The sequence below is a fragment of the Mugil cephalus genome, chromosome 6, assembly GCF_022458985.1.
Source record: "Mugil cephalus isolate CIBA_MC_2020 chromosome 6, CIBA_Mcephalus_1.1, whole genome shotgun sequence".
NCBI lineage: Eukaryota > Metazoa > Chordata > Actinopteri > Mugiliformes > Mugilidae > Mugil > Mugil cephalus.
This window is the reverse complement of record NC_061775.1, coordinates 2,919,452-2,941,760: the sequence shown is the minus strand read 5'-3', so window position 1 is coordinate 2,941,760 and position 22,309 is coordinate 2,919,452. Positions and strand designations below refer to the sequence as shown.

The 22,309-nt window shown below is 40.1% G+C and overlaps 2 protein-coding genes across 3 annotated transcripts; one reads left to right on the top strand and one right to left on the bottom strand.

Annotated features, from left to right (window-relative positions):
• Nucleotides 1-21: 21 nt before the first annotated feature.
• Nucleotides 22-2,518, top strand: LOC125009685 (kelch-like protein 23). Of its 2 annotated transcripts, none has more exons than XM_047587846.1 (3): nt 22-1,209; nt 1,407-1,818; nt 1,915-2,518. In XM_047587846.1, exons 1-3 carry the CDS (start codon nt 189-191, stop codon nt 2,216-2,218), a joined length of 1,737 nt encoding a protein of 578 aa, XP_047443802.1. In that variant the 5' UTR covers nt 22-188; the 3' UTR covers nt 2,219-2,518. The 2 variants fall into 2 exon arrangements, with proteins under 2 accessions (XP_047443802.1, XP_047443803.1); XM_047587847.1 differs by having other exon boundaries at nt 1,935-2,071.
• On the bottom strand, nt 2,349-18,679 carry LOC125009687 (ceramide synthase 2-like). Its single transcript, XM_047587848.1, has 11 exons — nt 18,596-18,679; nt 17,446-17,622; nt 15,139-15,256; nt 10,495-10,613; nt 10,093-10,150; nt 9,816-9,866; nt 7,530-7,622; nt 6,825-6,953; nt 5,287-5,393; nt 4,807-4,963; nt 2,349-4,707 (listed from the first exon to the last, which is right to left on the bottom strand). The coding sequence occupies exons 2-11, from the start codon at nt 17,619-17,621 to the stop codon at nt 4,498-4,500; spliced, it is 1,218 nt and encodes a 405-aa protein (XP_047443804.1). The 5' UTR covers nt 17,622; nt 18,596-18,679; the 3' UTR covers nt 2,349-4,497.
• Nucleotides 18,680-22,309: the final 3,630 nt, after the last annotated feature.

Here is a 22,309-nt window from a genome sequence, read left to right as displayed (position 1 = left end):
TTTTTAGTTCAATATGACATATTTTAGCGTCAAATCATAAATCAGGACGTGTAGGAGTAGTTTAGATTAGAATGAATTATTTTAACTGACCTCCTTTTCCTTGTTGTGTATTGCCAGCAGTCAGTTGGAGGAGAGTCTATTAATACCAGCAGTTGGTGTGGTGTGAACCAGATCGAGGACGAGGTACTATGCAGAAGACATTTGGCCAGGCTGTTACTTGTGACATGGCCTGCAGAGCTGACACTGAACTGAAACCTCAGGGCTTTCGATTGGCACTTTTCTCTGAGCAAATAAACACACTGGATGAGGAGGAATCTGCTTCACACTTGAAGGACCCTGAGCCTGATGTAACGCCTGATGCTACTTTACAAGTAGAAGGAGAGAGTTTTTATGTCAACCGTCGATGCCTGGCCCTCCAGAGCCCCTACTTCAGGGCTCTGTTCTTTGGCTGTGGTATAGAAAGGAACAGAAGGCGGGTTGAAATCAAAGGTTTGTGTCTGCAACATTTCAGGGTCTTGATGGAATACAGTAAGACATGCAGCCTAGCTTTGGACAGAGAAAATGTTCTGGGGATCCTTGAGACTGCAGACTTTTTACAACTGGAACGAGCCAAACTGCTGTGCTGCAAGTTTCTGGAGCGTGAGCTGCACGTCAGTAACTGTCTGGGAATGATGGAGTATGCCTGGCAGCGGGGCTGCACTGATCTCTACTCTGCAGCACGACAGGTGGCGCTCACACACTTCACTGCTATCTCCACCGAAGAGGATTTTCTTTCACTTTCCAAGGAGACAATAGCAAATCTACTTGCTAGTGATGACCTGGCCATCCAAAAAGATGATCTGGCCCTTGAGGCCACCCTGCGCTGGGTGTCGTTTGACCCTAAACGTGAGGAACATTTTCTGGAGCTCATTGAGCTGATAAGGCCTGAGTCTCTCTCTTTACCATTTATCACTGAACTTTTAACCAGAATGAAGAGCTCTGATCCCAGAGCCAAGCTCATCTGCCAGCTGAATGAACACTTCCCAACATCTTGGTCAGTAGGAAGATCAATGAAGAGGACGAGGGCTGCAGAGACCCTCTATGTCCTGGGTGGGCCTCATGATAAGGAACAACAAGCACTCTACCATGTTTACCCGCTCAGTGGTAGATGGCAGAGCTGTGCACCTTTGCAGAGGAAGAACCTCACACAGTATTCTGTAGCTGCAGTAGGTAATGCTTCTAATATAATGTATGATGTTTATGACAACTAAGATATGTAATCAAACTGATAGTGTGTGTGCTTTCATTTGCATTGTATAGTACAGTACATCTATTTATATTCTTACATGAAAAGAATAAACAAAACAACTCAGTGAACCATTTAGAACTGTCACATTTTAAACATCAAACTTTATTCAATCATTTAGGAGACAATGTGGTTGTGACTGGCGGTTACTTCCGGGACGTGCTGTGGTTCAGTGTGGATTGGGTCACAATGTATGAATGTGGGAACCAGCGCTGGGTGGATGGTCCAGCCCTGCAGAAGTCCAGACACAGCCACTGCTCCATAGGACTTGATTCAGTACTGTATGTCTTGGGCGGCAGCATGGACGAGGGACTTGTGGCTGACGTAGAGAGGCTGGTCCTAGGCTCAGAGGAGGGTTGGGAGGGAGTCAGCCCCTTGGTCAAGGCAGTCGAGAGGGCTGCTGCTGCTGCTCTTGGGCAGTGCATTTACGTGGCATGCGGCCTGGATGAAAATGGGGAGGTGTATGCTGGAATTCAGAGGTACGTAGTGAAGGAGGATCAGTGGGATGTGGTTTCCTATTCTCCATTTCCACGGTGAGTAAAAACTCAAGAATGCACTCACTTCTCAGCTCGTCTTGCAAAATAACAGAATTCATTTGTTTTATAGTATTTATTATAACTCTTATCCAGATATGACCTGGTCGCTACAGAACTCCACGGTGCTCTCTACCTGTTCGGAGACCAGGCGCTGCGTTTTGACATGGAGACGGATGAGTGGACGGTGCTTGAGGAGGAATACCTGGACAGAAGGTTCTTTTGTGGCTGCACGACCGTCAGTGGACAGATATACCTGGTCAGTGAGAGGAAGAGCAACAAAGCTTTTCCAAACATGGTGTTGCTTGACCCTTACATAGACACGTGCATTGAGATCGATGATGCCATTCCCTGTCCTGTGCCCATCAGAGGATGTGTCACCATGAGAATGGTCACGTGATGGTGTGCAAAGAGCGAAAAGCACTAATGTCTCCTACAGTAGTATTTGTCAATATGTAAAATACAAGTGATATTTTTGCCTTAATCAGTGCACATCCCTTCAGTGAAATAAATGAAAACAAGCATGAACATGAGTCTAAGACACCAGTTGCTGTTCTGTTTAATAGGAGTGATTTATTTAAGCATTTCAATCAACAAAGCATCCATGTGCACTCATAAGAGATAACAGTCATGTAATGCAGTTAAAGAGTAAAATCACACCTCTGCTTTTTTTTTTTTTTTTTTTGCTTTTAAAAAACAACAACACCATTCTAGTGGATGTTTCATTTCAGTGGATCAGCCCTTTTAGTGCTCTCTGTTTAATCCCATTTTGTATTGTGGACCTCAGAGCTACGAGGTTCTTGTACAGTTATGATTCTATTTCAACTGCTATCTCATACATCTTCAGATGAAAGATTATTACATACAGTGCAGTTCACATAAGCCACTTGTTTTTGGAGAGTTCCTATTATCACACTATAAAATGTCATCATAGTCAACAATATGGTTTCTGAACAATATCTGTGGAATATTATTAAAAGTCACAACAGCAGCAGATACTGGCTCGTATTTCACTCTTCTCCAGTATGTTGGATAAAAACATTTAATTCATTTTAACCTGTTTCCTGTTAGAGCTCAGACTAAAATATGTTATCAACATTTATAAAAATTCTCTCTTTGTATCACCCGGATGTTTATTCATCTGGAACATTTGATTCTTGAAGATAACTCCACTATTAAAGTATCTCGCTAATGCCCATCTGTGTGCATGCTCTCTTTCAACCAAATACATTTAAGCCACAGTTAGGACTTAACCTATGGAAGCCGATTTCTGCAACTGTGATGAAAAAGTATTCAATGTAAGTCATTATAGTGGAAAAACTTATTGAAATAATGACATCATGTCACAAAACAGGGTCCAACTGCACCTCCTCAAAACAATGACAAGATCTCTCAAAATGAGAAATGTTCTCAAAATAACTTGGCTTTGCAGTATAATGAGTTAGTATGTCAAACTAATCAGAAACCTTCTCAAAATATTGAGTTAGTATTTCAGAATTAAGATACTGAGAAAGGTTTTACTGTATTTGGCATACTTTTCATTGCTTTGCTGAGTATTTTTTTTATTATTTGGAGACACCAACACATAATTTCAAAACAAAATCTCATTATGATGAGGATTCTTTTTTTTTTCATCATATTAGCAGAAATGGACTTCAGTACTTTTCATGTGGTTATCTAATAAGAGCAAACATTTTTGCATACACACGTAATAAAATAGTTTAAAAACAGCAGCCAAGGCACAAAGCAAAAGTCCAGTGGAGGAAACCTTAATAAAAACCTTACTGGGAAATCATGCTGCCTGACACACACCAATATGGTTCCATAGTCCAAATTTCTATGTATTTTGTAAGGACAATTCAATAAAGTCATTTGGATTAGTTGATATGACTTACTTTGTCCTTTAGGGGACGCCATATCCATTCTATTCAGTGCAGTTTATTAGGTGAAGTCAAAGATGATCCTGTCACAAAAATATAACTCCAAAATCCTATGGGACCTTTGCAGTAGTGTTCTGCCACAGATTACAACATTAACAATATGATTCATAAAAATAGTCTAAAGTATAGTATAAAGTGATTTATCGACACTACAGTCCACACTTTTAATATCTACAATAAACCATGTGTGGACATAAATCTGTAGGGCTAAATTGCTAATAAACTGTAGTCATAAGTCGGTCTCTTTAAAATATACTGAACTACATATTACATGACAGCTTGATTTTATATAAAGGCAGTTGCTTTATGTTGTTGACAAAAAATAATTAAGCAGGTTCTGTCTGGAGTTATTTACAAATTATTATAATACAATGGAAAGAAACAGAATAAATACAAAATTATGATGCAACACAATGATGCACAAACTATGATTAGATGTCAAGGACATTTCACCACCTCCTTGTTTTACTATTTATAGTTTATATTTACATTAAGCAGAGTGAGGGGTAACTACAATGCTGTTTCTTCCCCCACACTGGTTATGAGGATTTACAATCATCTGTGCTTTTTTTGCCCTATTGTTCTGAGATTAGCAGATGCAGACCTGAAATCATCAAAGGACCGTGTTGGATGCACACAAACGGTATGAATCATATGGCAGAAATGAACTGATCTCCAGTAAGCGTGGAATAAGAAGTGGAAATAACTACTTGTTTGAGCAGGGAAGGAAGCTGCTCAACTACCTGGCTTTGGGGAGCCTGCTATTTATATTCCTCTGGTTGGTCAGGTTGTTCAGGACACAGTTGTTAGCCAGCGATGCCAGTTTGGAGTTAATTGTACCCTTCCTTTGCTCCCAGCTTCTCTCATCCTCTTCTTCCTCAGGCTCTTCCTCCTCTTCCTCACCATCATCCACTTCACTCTCCTCATCGCTGCGTTCATCCTTCTCAACCTAAAAAAAAAACAAAAAACAAAAACATAGAAGCTTATAAACGATTCTGCGCCCCCTCATTAGTTTATGTGTGCTGGATAAAAAGTAAACTTCTCTCACCTTGCCCATGAACGCAAACTTGTAGACCATACGCAGGATCAGATAGGCCCAGAAGATGTGCAGCGCTTGGAGCACCAACAGCAGAGCATTGAAGAAATAATAACCAAAGAAGGGCTGGAAAAATTCAAGAGACTCTACCAGGGTCGAGTAGACCACTCTGGAAAACAGAGAAAGAGACACAGCCGGTTCAGACCCAGACTGGTGGTGATTTCATGTTCAAGCTATTTAACAGCACAGTATTATAGCTTTAGGGCTGATGGACTCCTTGTCTATGTTTTTTACATCGCTAACCGCCATGCAACCTATGCAATGGGCGAAACTGTTTCTAAATCCCAGGAATACATAGACAGACATTTATGTCCAGCAATTTGTAATCACCAATAATCACCAACAGTATTATATATCAGCAATAAGCCAAAAGAAGCAAACTGATCAGTCTAGCCCTAATATAAACGACCACATTCCCCCACCATGTCTCACCTGCAAGGAAACACCACCAACCGTGTGATCAGGAAGACCACAGCGAAGACGACAAACAGAGAGTCGCACGTCCTTGTCCACACTGCATAGTGAAGCATCTTGGCAGACTTTAGTAAAAGAAAAAAACATGTATACAATATAAGTTATAATGATTATAATAATTCTATTATATGTAATAATTTTTAAAAAGTTTCAAATTAAATAAGAAAGAAGTTTTTATCTGGTAAACTTCCCAACACTTGGGGGCGTCATCCTGCTGTGTGAAGCAGAGGTATTATAACGAAGGAGCTACCGATCCAGCTGTTGTACTTGAACTTTTCATACAGATGCAACACAAAGTGCTTCACGTGAATTAAAACCCACAAAATAAGAGAAGCAAAATAAAGACCCACTCGTTTATTCACATACAGACACATATAAGTTCACTCACGTACACATACACACACACACACACACACACACACACACACACACCTCTCCTTATAAGAGGGTAGATATTGTGTTTTATTTTTCCATTATATGAATTAAACTAGAGAGAGAGGAGTGGATGCATTTGTTTTACCCAAACCTACAGTATACAGACTCTGCATAGGAAATTGCCTCTTCTATTGGAAACGGTGAAGGTTTAATGATTTTGCATGTGAGTAAGCAAATCACACAGCAACTACTCTGGCCTTTCCTGACAGTCAAACAGGATTACTGCAGGATTTCTGTGCCTTGTTTAAACACACTCTGCCAGAACAGTGCCGTTAGTGAGGCAATGGGCCTACCTGCAAATCATTAGTCTAACAGCATAACTGCCAAGTCATGTTTTTTCTTGTTTTCCGAAAAATGCTATTAGCAAATGCTATTAGGCTAATGAAATGTATCTAGAAGGAGATTAATTGGCTAGACTTGGAGGAAATCGGAAATAGAATATTTTCTGTCTTGTCTGTTGTCTAGTCTGCAGATATTATCCTAAAACCAGCACGTAGCTGCTGTAAATGACACCCACATCATCCTCCCTTCATGGCTTTTTATCAGAGACCTGACGCCACTCAGTCACACCTGAGGTCACATGACCAGCTCTACGTGTTTCCTCTGCGCTCAGGGATGACAGATTTTCAGATGTGTGTTATCAGTGAAACGTGGCACCCAGTAAAATCAGCCTTGAGACACCAAAGACAACAGTGCTTTTGTCTTGCGGAGAGACCCAAAGGCACAGGTGTATTTTTTATTGTTACTATGAGGAAGCAAAAAATATATAATGGCTGTAGGTGGAAGGATAAGGAAGCATTTGCAAAAATCTACACAAGTGAAATTCCCCTGGTGTGTGTGCTGCTTTGGTATTTCAAAGTACTAAATGTGAGCAGACAAGTATTCAGTTATCTTTCAGGGCGTTTAATGGCTCACTCATTTCCTACTTCCCTTTTCTCCAGGTCAGGTTTGTGTGATTTGCCACCTTGTTGTTCCTCCATAAATAAATCAACTAAATACAGCAGTGGAATGGAGGTGTAAGGAGGAAAAAGTTGACTCAAGTGAAATCAGAAGTCAGGTACCTCGAGAAGAAAGTCAGAGGAGTCATGCACCAGCATCACCAGTGTGCCAATCCTCACAAAGTTGGTGCAGTAGGAGAAACTGATGAGGAATATGGTGGCGATGTGATGGATTACTTGCTCCTTGAAATCCTGGAACACATGTGCAGACACAGTATGAGAAAGATGTAATTTTCTCGACTCATTTGTTGATGCAGTTGAAGCTCACATATGTTTGATAAGCAAATAGCAGCCTTGTGCATAATGAATACCTTTTTTTTTTATGCAAACATGAACAAGCTGCCTAAAAAAAACAAATAAATCAGTACCCGTCTTTTTAAAAATAGCAATGGTAATTTATGCATAACATTATAGCAGTTTAGCACAGCAAACACAAACAGAATTTTACAGTATGTGCTGATCTTTACAAGCACTTCACTAGTTTTAAAACGAGAACAAAGTACACCAAGCTGTGATGTAATATCAGATAATCCAGCCCATAATCTGTATTAAGTATAATCATCCATTCGGAAAAACATTTGGTTTGCAGTAATAATAATAATAATAAAAAAGACCAAGTGGTTGACTGATTCTATTAATATTTTTTCCACAACTTGCAAAGGTTTAGATCTTGGGCACAAAATACAAAGAAATGTAAATGAAATCACATGAACAGGAGTCTGCTGGGTGGTGGAACTGGTGCGGGTTGTCATTAAAACTCATACTCACTTTTCGCTTGACGTCCACAGAGACACATAGCAGCAGGGACAAGTAGAAACCCAGCTCCAGGATGTAATACCAATAATGAGCATCAGCTACAGGCTGAAGAATGACAAGGAGATAGGAGCCATAATTCAACATTTACATGTGATGTTTGGCTAAAACAGAAGCTTATCAGTATCCGGGAAGCATACTGTAGATATCTGAGAGAAAACAAAAGCTCAAACCCATTCATGAAAAGTCTATATAAACTGTGTGTTGCTCAAATATATGCCATTCAAGAGCTAAAAGTGTAGAATAAACGGATGCAGACTGACTCCAAAGTGTTTGTTGAGAAAGATCTGGAGACTTGGGGGTTGGATGAAATGGAACCCTCCAAAAGAGCCCTTTGTCCTAAAACTCTCCTGGATTTCACATAACTTTGCCTGTCTGCAAATGCAGTACTATGAATGAGAAGTTTTGCCAGCTGTTTCGAAACTGTTTCTATTTAGAGCAAATATTAACATAACCCCCGACCTGTTTCAGAAAGACAAAGGGGTTTTATTCAAAGGAAGCTGAGGTGTACTATTGCCAATGAAAACACTTGTAGAAGACACAACATTCAAAGTTTGAGGCGACACAATGGTAGGAAGTTGACTGAGGCGTTTAACCCATAAAAACACATCCTTTTCCCCCATCAGAGGCCATAGTACCTAAGGAAAGGGAGAAAGGTCAGCAGCAGTATCGCGTGCAGGAGCTGTAATCAGTCAAACTACAGATAGAGAGAGCTCTACATTTTCTTCTTGTGCTTTCTATTCAGTGCCATGACCCTGTGAAGAAGAGCTGGCTTCCCAGGAGGAATGCCGACCTGACAGCATGCCTGACTCGTAACCGTCATCAACAGCAGAGACATTAGTCGTCCACCAAGAAAAAAAAAAACCTCGAAACACTAAAGCATTCAGGAAAGTTTTGGTGTAAAGGAAGTGAACGAATAAATATGAAAGTTAGTGGGAGGGTGTTGAGTGCTGGGGAAGTGTGCCCCAGCTGAATCCTGAAGTTTTGTCCCTTCAGTTTCAGCTATTGTCTTTCACTGCTTTTTAAAACCATTAGTGTGTAAGTGCTACAGAGCAGTAACCAGTTTACACTGACTTACACCAATCAGCCACAACATTAAAACCGGAGAAGTAAATAACATTGACCATCTTGCGAATATTTAACGTTCTGCTGGGTAACTTTTGGACCTGGTATTCATGTGAATGTTACTTAAACATATAGCACCCACCTAGACCAGACCAGACCAGAGACCCCCACCCTGTAGCAATAACACTCCTTGATGGCAGCAGCCAAAAAAAAACACATGAAAAACAGCACAAAGAGTTGACCTGGCCTCCAAATTCACTAGATCCAAACTGATCAAGTATCTGTGGGATGATCTACAGAGGCCCCTCCCCTCAACCCATAGGGCCCAAAGGCCCCCACTAACAACATCCTGTTGTCAGACATCACAGAACACCCTCCGAAGAACCATGTCCATTCTCTGATGAGTCACAACTGTTTTTGAGGGACAAGGGAGACCTACACAATATTAGGACATAATGTTATGCCTGACTGGTGTGTCATTAAACGATTACATAACTGTTATTTTGATTGTTGTCTGTCTGTTAGTGCTAGCCCTGTTACGTTGGTGACCTATTGACATGCACAGCGCCTCTTTCCCAATTATAGCTGGTAAGTAGTTACGAAGACTAAATTAATGATGTGAGAAAAGCAACTGTTATTTGATGCAGAAAAAGTTTGGATTTTTTTTTTTTGGATTTGATAAACGATATAAATAAAGTTGTCAAAATATTTTACTTAATTTTCAGCTGACTGAACACTCAGCTCATCTCCACTCAGTGGCCATAACATTAAAGGCACCTGCTTAAAATTGTGCATCTCCTCCTTGTTCCAGAGAAACCACTCTATCCATCAGGAAATGGATCTCTAGTGGTGTCCTGTAATATCTGGCACTGGGGCTTTCACAGACAGTTTTTGGGTCCTGTTGGTTGTGTGGTGGGACCTCTGAAGTGGATTTGTTTGGCTGGATCCCATAGTTACTTGACCGTGTAGAGATTTTGGAAGTCTGGAGGCTGGGTCAATGTATTGGGCTATTTGTTGCGTTCTTCAAACCTTTCTTGTGCAGTTTGTAAGGGCCCTGCTGGGAGATGCCCTATACCATCGAGGATATGTACCATCCACTCACCAGTGTTTGAGTGGATGCTGTAGATAAATGTAAATAAACTCCGGTACAGTGCAGAATATTCAAATCATGCTCACCTGTTTGGGATAACCCCTCCAACACTCTCTCTGATCCCAGAACCACGGAGTCTGGAAGATCGAGGAAAACAATCATTCACAATTCATTATTCAAGACTGGATTATCATGAGCAAACTGAATGCAGCTCATATTGCATCTAGGTTATGTCCATGAAAAACACACACCTAACAATAAATCCAGCATTGATGTTCTTACAAATTGCAGAAATACTTTGCAAGTGTCACTAAGTGCAAGGACGTGAGAAAACGTGACCAACACTTACAACACATTACTTACATTAATTAAAGAGCCGAGCCCTGCTATGAATGCTACAAGGTAGAACACAAACCGCCAGCTGCACAGATAAAAATAAACACCATCATTTGTTAGAGGCTACGGTTCAAATCAAACCGGCAAATTATCAGAAAGAAAATAAAAACAGACCAAAAGTCAAATGATTACACATATAATATCTGTCCAGCAGGACTAAGTGTTTAGGAAAATTAAAATTAGCATTAAGTTCAATTAAAAAAAAAATAGATGGTGATAAAATTAATGTAAAGCAGCAGCAACAGCAGCAGGACTTAATAAAGACTTCCTGTAACAGGACATCAGCAAACCACAAATCAGTGACTTGTTCATGTTTTGCTGGAAGCATTTTGCCAAACTGTGAGAGCGGAAAAAAAAAAAATAACTCACGAGGCCTCGCAGAACTTTTTGGTGTTGCTGGGCCGGTCTTGGTTCCTTCTGTGTCTGAACCAAGCCTGGATCTTTCTCTGGGATAGACCACACTGCTTGCCCAAACTCACCACTTCACACTGAACACACACAAACACAGAAACATGTCAGCAAAGTATTTTCTCAGTCTCAGATGCTTGAGCCCCATGATGATCTATTACCTTGTCAACATGCCCACAGTGATAAATGTGCTTTTGTTTTCTGCTGAGGAGTCTGTAACAAGACTTAGTCTGATGTTTTCTGTCCCAACTTTCTGTACTCTGATACTTTACACAGCCTTATATTACTTTTGAAAAGGTCGCTGTGATGGGTGAAACTTAAGTAAGTTTAACTTAAGTTTACTGCTGAGTAACAACTCGTGCATGCTTTCATTTGGCTAAAATGTGACACTATACCACTGACTTTGCTGTGAATGTACAGTACCAGCATCTAACAAATGCACCTACTGAGCACAGCCTGTATGGTGCGTTTGTGGCTGAGTATTTACATAGCTGAACAACAGAGTCTTTTGCTGCTGCTTGTCAAGGCCTCATGGAAATGGAAGGTTTGCAAATTAGTTAGGACACGCCCATTCTAACACAGAAATACATGCATCGAAAAAATAACTTGTGTGGTGGGACAGACACACAATGCAAAATGGTCCAGTGCATTTTCATTTGATATGTATGTTATGACAGTTGCACAACCCAGTTTGTTTACCCGGGAGCACGACTGTTGCAATGCAAAGTCAAACCAGGAGGTGAGAGGAGAATCTCCATGTAAAGCTTTATATTTCTGCTTCTTATGTGTACCTGTGTAATGAGAGAACATAGTACAGAAACCACCATGCACAAGTAAAGTTTTAGAAGTGTTTCGTGTCTTATTTTTGACACAGGGGATATTTATCAGTTTTCAATTAAAAATGAAGTGATAATGCCAGCTGCGGTGAGCAGAGCATTTTTTCCCACACTGTCGAAAGTATGCACTTGCCACAACACATTTCCATGACTGATTACTTCACCTGTGTAACACCAGGATTGCTTAGCCTCAGCGTGACTCAAGAACCATGAGAGTCTCTCTGTAAACTTCCTTGTTATTAAACAATTCTTTGTCCTGCCGCACCCGATAGATCCAAGTGAAACTGCCAGACTGTTGAGCTTTTCACCCATAACCACACCACATTGCAATCCCACCCAACTCACGTAAACTGTGTCCAAAAAATTGTAAGTTCCTTTCATGCATTGTCAATATCCCAGCATTAATAAATCATGCATTATTTTCCCTTTGCATTTCCTCTTCAGCTTACATGTTTAAACATGCACTTGTTTGACTCATAGAAATCTCTTGTCAGACTCACGTGTGCCAGCTGTTGATGGCAAGAAGGTTTGGAGGGAACTATATGTATATGCATCTAAAAATGACACATCTTCAAATGCGTTCAAACATGACGGGGATGGTCCCCATCGTGTCGTCCCCTAGTCCCCTAGTGTTGGCGTTTCCTCATTAGGCCATCTGTGCATGTGTTCACATGCGCGTATGTGTGGGAAGCAGGCAGGGTTCTGTTTTTTTTTTTTCTTTTCCTGGTTTGTTTTGCATTTGTTTGTTTTATATGTGAAGCACCTTGGGTTACAATGCATTTGTACAAAAGGTGTTACATAAAGTTTGATTTGATGTGAAATAGACTACTGTATTCACAATAACAATCCACATTATCGATCTTATTGATAATCATAACACAACATTTTTAAGTCTGAGTTCAAAAGTGGTGATGCATTTTGAAGCTCAGAAATGACATGAATGGACAATATATTGTTTCTAAATGCCTGGGATTCCTTATGTCTTTACATTTCCTACATTAAGTGACCCGTTGTTACAACCTGACTCAAGAAGTGCAACATAAAGTTGAGACACATGTCAGATTTACAAAAATAAGGGTTTATGTTATGAAAAAGGAAGCAAATAATAATAATCATATCAAATCCTCCAGGAGGCTCCCTATTACTTATGACTGCCCCTCTGCAGTCATACCCCATCTTCCAAGAAGCACAAAAATCGATGGCCTTACACACGATCACACAACATCTCGACACCAAATACAAAACATGTTGCATGACATTTTGAACAGCCACGAACTAGATGATTCCTTACACCAAGTGACTACCTTGAACTTAGGTTAGCCACAAGTAATCCCAACACAATGAACTGTCCGCAGCTTAATGGTCACACGTGCAACGCAAATTCAATGAAGTCAAGTGACCTACCAACAAATGGAAAAGCCACATCCACAACGACCACACAAAGTTGCTGCCTTCACCCAGTCAGTAACATTACAACATTAGTCACCGAAATTGGGTCGACTTCCCTATAACACTAAAGGTCGCAGTATTAAAAGATGAAATTTCAATATCTTGTTAAAATGTGCGTTTGATAATATCATATAAATGTTGGCTGCCCAATTTGGAGCCTGCACCTTGCCCATTGTATTATTTTTTTGTTAAAAAAATATTCCCATCGTCAGCACTTCTGTGCTTGGTTTTAAGGATTATTTATTGGTGCACTTCCATTCCTGACCAGAGAATAACATTGTGATACATTGTTGGTAGGGTGGCGCTGTTGAGCTCCTCCCAGCTCCTCCTCCGAGCTCCTGAGGTGAAAAAGACCAGCCACAATGCAGATGGAGCGTGTTAGGCAGTGGCACAAAGAGAAACGAAAATTCAAAAAAAGTTGGGAACACGATGTCTTTTTACCAAGGTTTATTCCACCGCAGAGTATGACTGAACTTTATGATTAATGGGGACAGGTTTTGTCCTGTGTTACTTTGTTTACTGCAGTAAACGTCTTTGTATTTGAAGACATAGGCCCAAGGCCTAGTAATCAATCATGCCTGTCTTCAAATATTTCAGAGTGCTTCAATTATTTTTCTTATTTAAAGAAGCCAGGTAGATGTTCAGTAATTTTTTGAACATGAATGTTAAGCACAATTACCAGTTGTCATTAATTTTTGATGTTTATTTTTGCACATGTATGCTATATGTAACCATATTTAACTTTATGTACTGCAAAATTAACATTTTGGTCCATGGCTCTCCGCTGGACTCAGTTGTGTCTCTCCACTGGGAAGAACTTGGACACCCCTGGTGTAAATGATCCAGCGCCACTTGAACACAGTGTGTGTTTTACATCTGCCCCCGTTTTCTTCCATTCTTCAGTTATTTTGAGAAAATGACCAAGTTAACAATGCATTTCCTGGATTTTGACGTTTACAGTTTTTTTGATATGATAATATCATTATCGTGACATTTTTATTTGGCCATGATAACTGGAAGTGGCAACATTAACTTGAATAATTTCCATTCTCACCCTAGGAAAAAAAAAAAAACTCCAGCATTCAGACTCCACAAAAAAAAGTCCAAAAGTTATCCTGGATGAGCCTCCATTTATGTTACGGTCCGACTCGAGTGGTGAAACATGAAGGAGTTACAGACATACCAGTGTATTTCGTTAAAAAGACACCAGGTGACACACAATATGGTGAGCTCCAACAGCTGAAAAGTGATCCTCCTAGACCTCTTCAACAAGGCCCTTTATTCAGTTTTCTCAGGTGTGGCTGGTTAAGGTGATTAAGCACAAAATAAAGCTTGACAGTGGAGGTGCAGAGGGGCGTAACTGGCTTTGGCTTCTAGATACACACATAAGGGCTGATGTTAACATTTGTGTGTACAACTTTTCATGTCGAGTTCCATTTGAAAGTATTTGCTGTCTGTCAGACAGTTAATACAGTAATAAAAAATAATACAGTTAATTGAAATACAACATTTAATACTATGTCACAGTGAGTTGGAATACAACTAAATTTGGTTTCAGCTCTAGCCTAAGGTAACTAGCCTAAGCACTAGCTAGCTACTCCATTCTCGCGTTAGCTGATTGCGTTGATTAGTCAGCTGCTTTCTTTTTTAAAGACATAAACACAGATATCACATGGTACGTCTCACTGCAGAAATGTGTCAGCGCAGTCGCCATACTGATCAAAAATAAATAATGAACTTTTAGCTTTACGTTTAGTGCTGGCTAGATAAAGTAATAGCAATTTTTTGCTTTGGCTAAAAATGTGTGTGTGCACTTAACTACTCAGCCAGAGCAGTTATTTGAACATTTCACATTCTATCAAGAAATAAAACTGAATTTAAATTTCAACTACATTGATTATTTTTTTTCTGTTCATTATTATACTGTTAAATTGATCTTTGAATAGTTTTAGTGCTATTTTGCAGTTCTTGGATAGCTGTTATTATTATCATTATTATTTAAAATATATTATTTCCTTAAAAAGAAAAAAAGAATTTACAATCCTAAAAGATAATAATAAATCTTAAAGATTAGGTCTTTGTTGTATGGACACTTTCAGTGATTTCTTTTATTTCAGTTTTACATTTTTTTTATATTTATTTAGATTCACTCTATAACATACAAATACACATCTTTGCTGCACTCACAACATTTGTTTACTCAGTTGTATTGTGCATGTTAACTGAACCCATAATAAAAGAGTTTTGAATCCTTACTAAATAGAAGTGTCTCTTTGTATGAGAATTTTAACTATAAATCAAGAAGAATATAAATACAAACTTGTGATGGTTGTCGACTCTTCTGTTTGTAAAAGGCTTCCAACTTTGGGATTGGAGGAGCTCGAACACGAATCCGATCTTTCACACCTAAACATTTGCTCAGCGGGATGGCGATGAGCCTGAGGAGACAAGCAAGAGAAAGAAAAAAAACATGTAATTTCTATAGCGACTTCAACCCCTGGATAATTTATTTTAAACTGAAAGCAGGATTAAAGTTTGATGCGATTAACAGATGTCCAGTATGATGGTAACACAGTACAGTACAGAGCATGGCAACAGGATAGCTTATTATGCTCCTCCTGACAGCCTGCAGAGCCACTCCCATGGGCTTAGTGTGACATTTAACCAGACAGCTTTCACCATTAGCTGATATGGCATCGAGAGACACTTGACCTCTGTGTGTATGTGTCCCAGGGAGAAGGAGATAGATGAAAAGACAAAGAAGAAGACCGAGAATGTGAGCACACAAGCGCCAGATGAGATGTTTTGATGTGTGCTTGTGTGTGCACGTGTTTAATCACATGCATGCAACTCTATCTCAGAGATAATCATCCTGAAGTGAGCATGGAGAAAGAGATCAGAGAGAATGAGAAGGTCAGGTTAGCGTTACCCAGACACACACATGGTCTCTGGTTACAGGAGCCTTTAACACACAAATATAGGCCCCTACCTCAACACAAAAAACAGCTGCGGTCTGACATGAGCACATGAAGATACACCTCCTCACCTTCCAGCTGACTCACATATCTGCCCTGTCCACTACAACAACAAAGCATGCCACCACTACAACACACACACATTATTCATGCTGCTATTTAGCATATGGTTTTATCCTATCACTGCTAACACATCTTAAGTTACTACTCTGCTTATAAATACCTGATGAAGGTGCATGTAATGATGCTAAACGTACACAAGCCTGGCCAAAAGAGCAAATACAACTTTTCAGCATGAAGCATATCCAAGGGAAAGGGGAAAAAAACTTATCTGTTCATCCATCACATGTGTTTGATTGTTGTCTCTCTCATTCTGTACCAGCAGAACTAGTTAACTGACACTGACATTGAGACTGTTTTTATGGCAGCTTTGCCTTCTATCAACGTACAGTCATGCATAACAAACATTATGAACAGCCAGCTGGGGAATGTGACTGGCTGTTACAACCAAAAAACACAAACCTCATTATTAACAGGTCAATGCAGGATTCTTTGATTGTTTCATTTTTAATTAGATTGCCCTAACGGGTTTCTCAAAGTTGTGATTTCATGTTGTTAGCTGTTGCAGCTGTTCTTGACTTACTTACACGCGGTTTAGAAATACTTTCTATGAGTTGTGGTGCAATTGCATTAATGTAATCAAACAGTTTTGATGCTCACATACACCCTCAAAACAGAGAGTGGCCCAAATTAACCATATAACATTTGAAGACACCTTAGCATTACATTTTTGAATTTGCTTAAAAAAATGGACATTCATTGGACTAAAATACAAACAAAACCAAAAAAAAATGCAGACTGAGTCTCAAACAGTCTGTACAGTGTCTGATTACTCATTGTCACATCACCCCCTTAAAGTTCTAGATGTTCAGTAAACAAAGCGGTGTTAAATGTGGTTAAGTGCTTCAGTGGAGGACAACATTCCACCTCCTGTTAAATATTCGAAAGACAAACGCAGCTTTTCAGGTATGCTGCGTCTCTTGTCATCACCACAGAAAGGTGTGGACCTTTTCTAAGAAATCTCCAGATGCTGATTACTGTGAATTTATATTTGAGCATTAAAGCCAGCATGCAGTTGTTGGTACCTCTCTCCAAGCCATTTTTACAGTTATTCGGGAAGTGAATCAGCAGTTAAGCCTGTTAATTTTAAGCCTTTAATTTCCTCGTTTTCCACACACATCACAATCGTATAAGGCTGGATGTAGTTCCTAGTGGGAGGAAAAGGGCTTTCACACAGTCAGCAGCTAGAAGTGTCTACTCATGAGACCTACCTCTCACTGTATGCTGATCTATGCCTCCTATACGTATATAGGGGGCACTACTGTGATAAACGATAAAGGAGACAGGGTAGCAGGCAGCAAACGAGCCAATCAGCCAGCCAGCAAGAACACAGCAGGTTAAAACAAGACTCAAGATAACAACTTTCACCGAACAACGCTGATTTAATTTTCTGATGAAAAATTGTTTAAGATTACAGTTGCAAGTCCAACAGAAATATCAACAAATGTGGTCGAGATATCAAGCAAGTTAATGACAACAGTGAAAAAAATACATCTTTTGATTTCTTGGGTCATCAGTTGGAAAGGTCTCACCTCTCAAAGACGTATCTGAGGGCTATAAAGGCAAAGGCCAGCGGCACAGTGTAGATGAGATCCCTGGGTAGAGGAAAGTAGCCCTCATCTTCCCTCATTTTAATGTCCTGCCACTGGATACCAGGAGGAAGCCAGTAGTCCTCCTGCCACAGCCACTCATTTAACAGCGTCTCCATCCTGAGGAGAGGAGAGGAGAGGAGGGATGAGGTTTCATATGCTGACTGTTGACTTACTAAAACATTAATGCCTTATTCATAGTCATGCAAAACAGCAGTTGCAATTCCCAAAACTTCAAAATAAAAGATAAAATAAGACAACCTGCATGTCCACAAATCGCATTGATCTAAAGAAAGTTTGGTGACGCCTTCAGATTCTTGTCTCTATTAGAACGTCAGTCCTGAACGTGAGGATATTTTGTCGCAATCAACCGATGTGCAAAATAGTTGCACGTCACGTCCCCCTCAGTCAAGTAATCACTTAATCTGCATTTCAGTCAGACACAAACACAGTGGCAATGAGGACATTGTGTATAACAACAATGCAAGACACTAACAAAACAGATTCACGGGCCTTGATACAAACAGGAGTCTATTCCTGTACCCTAAAAAACACCTGAGAAAAGCTGCCTTGACAGATGCATGATTCAAGTAGGCCTACATTCTGTCTACACGCACAAAGAGACACAAACACATAAGGACACACTTCTTTCAACCATTGTGAAAACACACGTTCAGCTGATGGAACAGATTATGTTCTGGGTTCAAACGCAGCTCTCTGTAGAGTCCCATTGACTGGCATATTGATCAGTTATAACTGTACAGCAGGAGCTGACACAGCCTCCTGGCAAAAATCACAACACGTGCGAGGCACTGACAGCACACACGAATCCTCTACATCAATAAATGCATCAGTTAACTGATTAAAAACACGGAAGACATTGTGAGCCATAGTCCAGTGAAGTCGGAATGTGCGCAGGAAGGAAGCCCACCTCCAACACCCCGCTGGAGCCGAACAGCTCCATCAACACATAGCCTACCCCCGCTTTGCATCGTGTTTGTACATTCGTTGTTTTCTATAAACGAGATTATTCACGGAAACGAATTACTGTCGTTCCACAACAGCACACATATGCGATCGATATTGCGCTTACCTGTCCGCTCTCCTGTGATGGTGATGGGAAATGTCTAGAGGCTGAAAGAGACGGCAGAGGAGGAGCGTGTCTGACGCACCCTGCTCCTTCTGAGGGCGGGGAGGGGCGGCGCTGTCACCACCACCACAATATCATCATCATCACCGCCGTCACCTCGTTGGGTTTCTATGTAAACCGGTATGAAATAAGTATTTCCTCTGAGTCAATACACGCTCAATCATGCGTTGAAGCGTGCTGCAATTAGAAAATAAACAAGCCTATAACAATGTGCATGTGTAAAGAAAAACTAAAATAAAAACTCCTCGTGAAAAAAAGTAAATGTAATTTGAAAATCAAAACAAGTCGAGCACCTCGACCAATGAAGATTTCTATTCTATAAAGTAGGCTAAATATTTTTCTTTTCTTTTTTTTTATCATTTAGTTTTTTAGTAAGTCACCCTTTTAAAGCCAAAACTTTTAGGACCACACGAGCCATACTATACATTATTATTATTGTTTTCATAATTTTATTTCTCTGCCTCCTGCTTTGAAATTGTTACTGTTGTACTTCCTTACAGCCTCATTTATCATTACTGTGGCCTCAGGGTACAGTGGCATACGGTTTCACTAGTAGACGTTGCCTTATGCTGTTGTTATAGTCGCTGAGGAAAACACTATTGAAAGGACAGCTTCAGAAAACAGACGGTGGTAAAGAAAGAAACGCAATGTTCAGATGCATCCTGTCATAGATATCGTTTAACAAACAGCGGTCACGTTGAGGAAGCTGATAAGGTTCACTGGCATGCTCACATGACGCTGCCGTTCATACCAGTCATACTTGAGCACCACTTGCCCTGAAAGAGAAAGGCCTCAAGGGGAAAACTCCACCAATAGTTATTTATGAGGATAAAATATATACACACGTACATATTGGATATACGTACACCACCATTATACATATTCAATAAGAAAGTTAAATAAAGCTAATAATCAGGGTGTCACATAGTCTTTAATCAATTTAAATAATAGGTAGTGACAGGTAATATTCCACTATTGAAAGGGTAAAGACCTGTTAATCTCTGCACAGGCAATGATTGACATTTTCATCTCTGCCGAATTAGTCACTCTATACAGAGCCTAGGTGGCAAAAGAGGAACTGAAATGAATGCTGTTAACCGTAACCTTAGATCTGTGAGTACAGTCAGACAACTGCCCCTTCAAGTTCTAGTTTCCAAATACAAATTGCTCAAAAAGACGGCACCACCTGAGGTCAAGGGGTTACACAATGACATTGTCTTTAACCAGTCAAGTCTGTCTTTCTTTCTTTTTTTGTTGTTGTAAGTATATTGTGTCAGATTCACATCCTAGCATGTTAACCCGAGAAGGAGTTGCACATGATGCTGGGTGACTTATGCGGCAGTTCGATTTCTAAGTTTGTGACTGGGGAATGTTTTAGAAGAGGATGACTACATGCTATTGTGTTGCGGGAAACAGGGAATGTGTACAAACACATGGATCATTTGGTCTTCTAGTGTATTTTAGAATAACAATGTGTTCAGGGTTTTGATTCACTTTTGCTGTTGGCTGTGATTATCTAACATGAGCAACAGAAACAGTGATAAGTCATGGTCGACAGGTGTGACAATTTACCATTTCCTCTCACCTGGGGTGTGTTCTGTTATCTTTACATGTTTATTATTGGTCAGCTGTTGGTCAGCTGTTGTCGTTTTCATTTTGTAAGCCAGAGATAATCATTTTTTTGTGCCTTCATACTTGCGGAATTGCTCGTATCCTATAGGCTCTCTCAAGCAAACCTACCAGCGAGCAGGTATTTCATGAATGTAACACGTGCCGCCATGCCCACATACAGTCTGCACGTTCCTTAAAGTAAGACTACAGCAGATATAACACAATATTCCTTAGTTCAAGCCTGGTTATTGCATTTGATCAGGTTGCAGAATAGTGTCTCCTAGAATACTGTGACAGAGCTGCAAGGTTAATGAAAATGAACTGATGATTTTTCATCTCAGTGTGTGCATGGTGCATGTGTCCAGACAGGCCTGCAGCGAGTGTGTGATAATACATATCTGATATAATGGGTGGAATATCTGCGCCCAAACAGGTATGACAACCATTGAGTTAATTTCCTGCTTTAGTGCAAGTCGCGACAACCGACCCACAGGCACTGTGCAGACGGTGAGGTGCTAAGTATTTATCATTGCTGATCACATACAGGATGTCACTTTGAGTTTGTTCCATTTAAAACCCTTTGTCAAAGTGGCATGTTCTGCATTAATAACTGCATTAATTGAGAATGTGTCTGCTGCCTTCTCGTGCTCTCAGCGGAGTCATTATGATTTTTTTAGCTTTACTGTGTTGCAGTTCAACTCTGGCCTTTTAATAATTATTTGCAGTGCTTTATTTGTTTTCTACAACCTGCAAAATCAATCTGGATATAAATACAGCAAGCAAATACAGACTAATGGAAAGTTAAGTGAAACAGACTAGTTTGCAGCACGAGGCTGTATATAAAGAGTGATAGTGAGCACTCTGTAGTAGTGAGTTAAATGTTCACAGTGCTAACATGCTGAAATTTAGAAGATGTATTGTATACACATATATCACTCAAAACAACAAAGTATCTCATGGCAATTTCAGGTGAAACGCAAAGGAGACATAATAATTATAATTTGGATCAAATGCACAGACTGACACTGACATTTATAGATAATGAGGCGAAGTAGAGGTGACAAGTACTTGTTGAGCTGTTGAGTAACTGCACCAACTGCTGAAAAGATTTATGGTAAATTTGTCTGCAGTGTGAAATTGTTAAGAGATCAAATCATTTCTCACCACTGCTGGGAGCTCTTTTTTAATATATATATATTCTTCCAGCCCAACCTTTGATAGTCATGTCTTCAATGTCTTAACTAGCTGTCATATGTCTATGCTTCTTGAAAGTATCATTGTTTTTCCAATGTACAGACCATAAAATTGCCCTCTTGTCAACATTTTCAATTTGACTTACTTTAGTGATCACCATCCTGTTGTTTTTGTCAAATCGGGAGATGGTGGAACAGCCAACAACACCAGGTAAGTCAACTGACTCCACTGGACCAATCAGTGATATGATTGTTTGTTATTCGGCTATCAAAGATTAATTTGAATATCAAACTTAGTTTCATTCAGAGACCTGATGGCTATACCACTAGTCTACTATTATTAGCTAAAGTTTTACATGATGTTATATACATATGCAAATGAAGGACATATAAATAGAACCACCTCCAAAATGTTGCTTTGTTGTATAATTAGCAAAAATGTCCAAATTGGTTGATAGGAATCCTGTGACCAGCTACCCAAGCCCCCTAAATGTGTGTGTACCTGGTAATGCATGTGAATAAAGAACCTGGTTGTTGCGCCACACTTTCTGCATGACACAACGCCTCCACACCCAGAAGATCCCCTACGCCCGGTTTCTTCTCTTTGGACGCTGCAGGCCTTCTGAATAGATCCTTAGCAGTGCACCCCTCTGTCTGGGCCAACAATAACACAGCCAGGGAGGTGGGGAATGTGTACAGGAAACCAGTACTTCACTGGAGCAGCAATGATGGTGACTCTGAGCCTGGCTGAGCTGGGCTGAGCTGCTTAGGACCTGGCTGGAGCACAGTCACGTTTCAGACAGGGCCGGGGGAGGACATGGGGTGGACTTCATCAAGAAACACGCACACACGC

Bases quoted from the DNA above. Each gene is read 5' to 3' on its own strand.
- LOC125009687 (XM_047587848.1), bottom strand. From the start codon at position 17,621: ATGGAGACGCTGTTAAATGAGTGGCTGTGGCAGGAGGACTACTGGCTT. The intron at 10,151-10,494 runs GTGAGTTATTTT...TTATCTGTGCAG, and splicing joins AAAAAGTTCTGCGAGGCCTC to CTGGCGGTTTGTGTTCTACC. The intron at 4,708-4,806 runs GTGAGAGAAGTT...TTTTTTTTTTAG, and splicing joins AGTTTGCGTTCATGGGCAAG to GTTGAGAAGGATGAACGCAG.
- LOC125009685 (XM_047587846.1), top strand. From the start codon at position 189: ATGCAGAAGACATTTGGCCAGGCTGTTACTTGTGACATGGCCTGCAGA. The intron at 1,210-1,406 runs GTAATGCTTCTA...TCAATCATTTAG, and splicing joins GTATTCTGTAGCTGCAGTAG to GAGACAATGTGGTTGTGACT. The intron at 1,819-1,914 runs GTGAGTAAAAAC...ACTCTTATCCAG, and splicing joins TCCTATTCTCCATTTCCACG to ATATGACCTGGTCGCTACAG.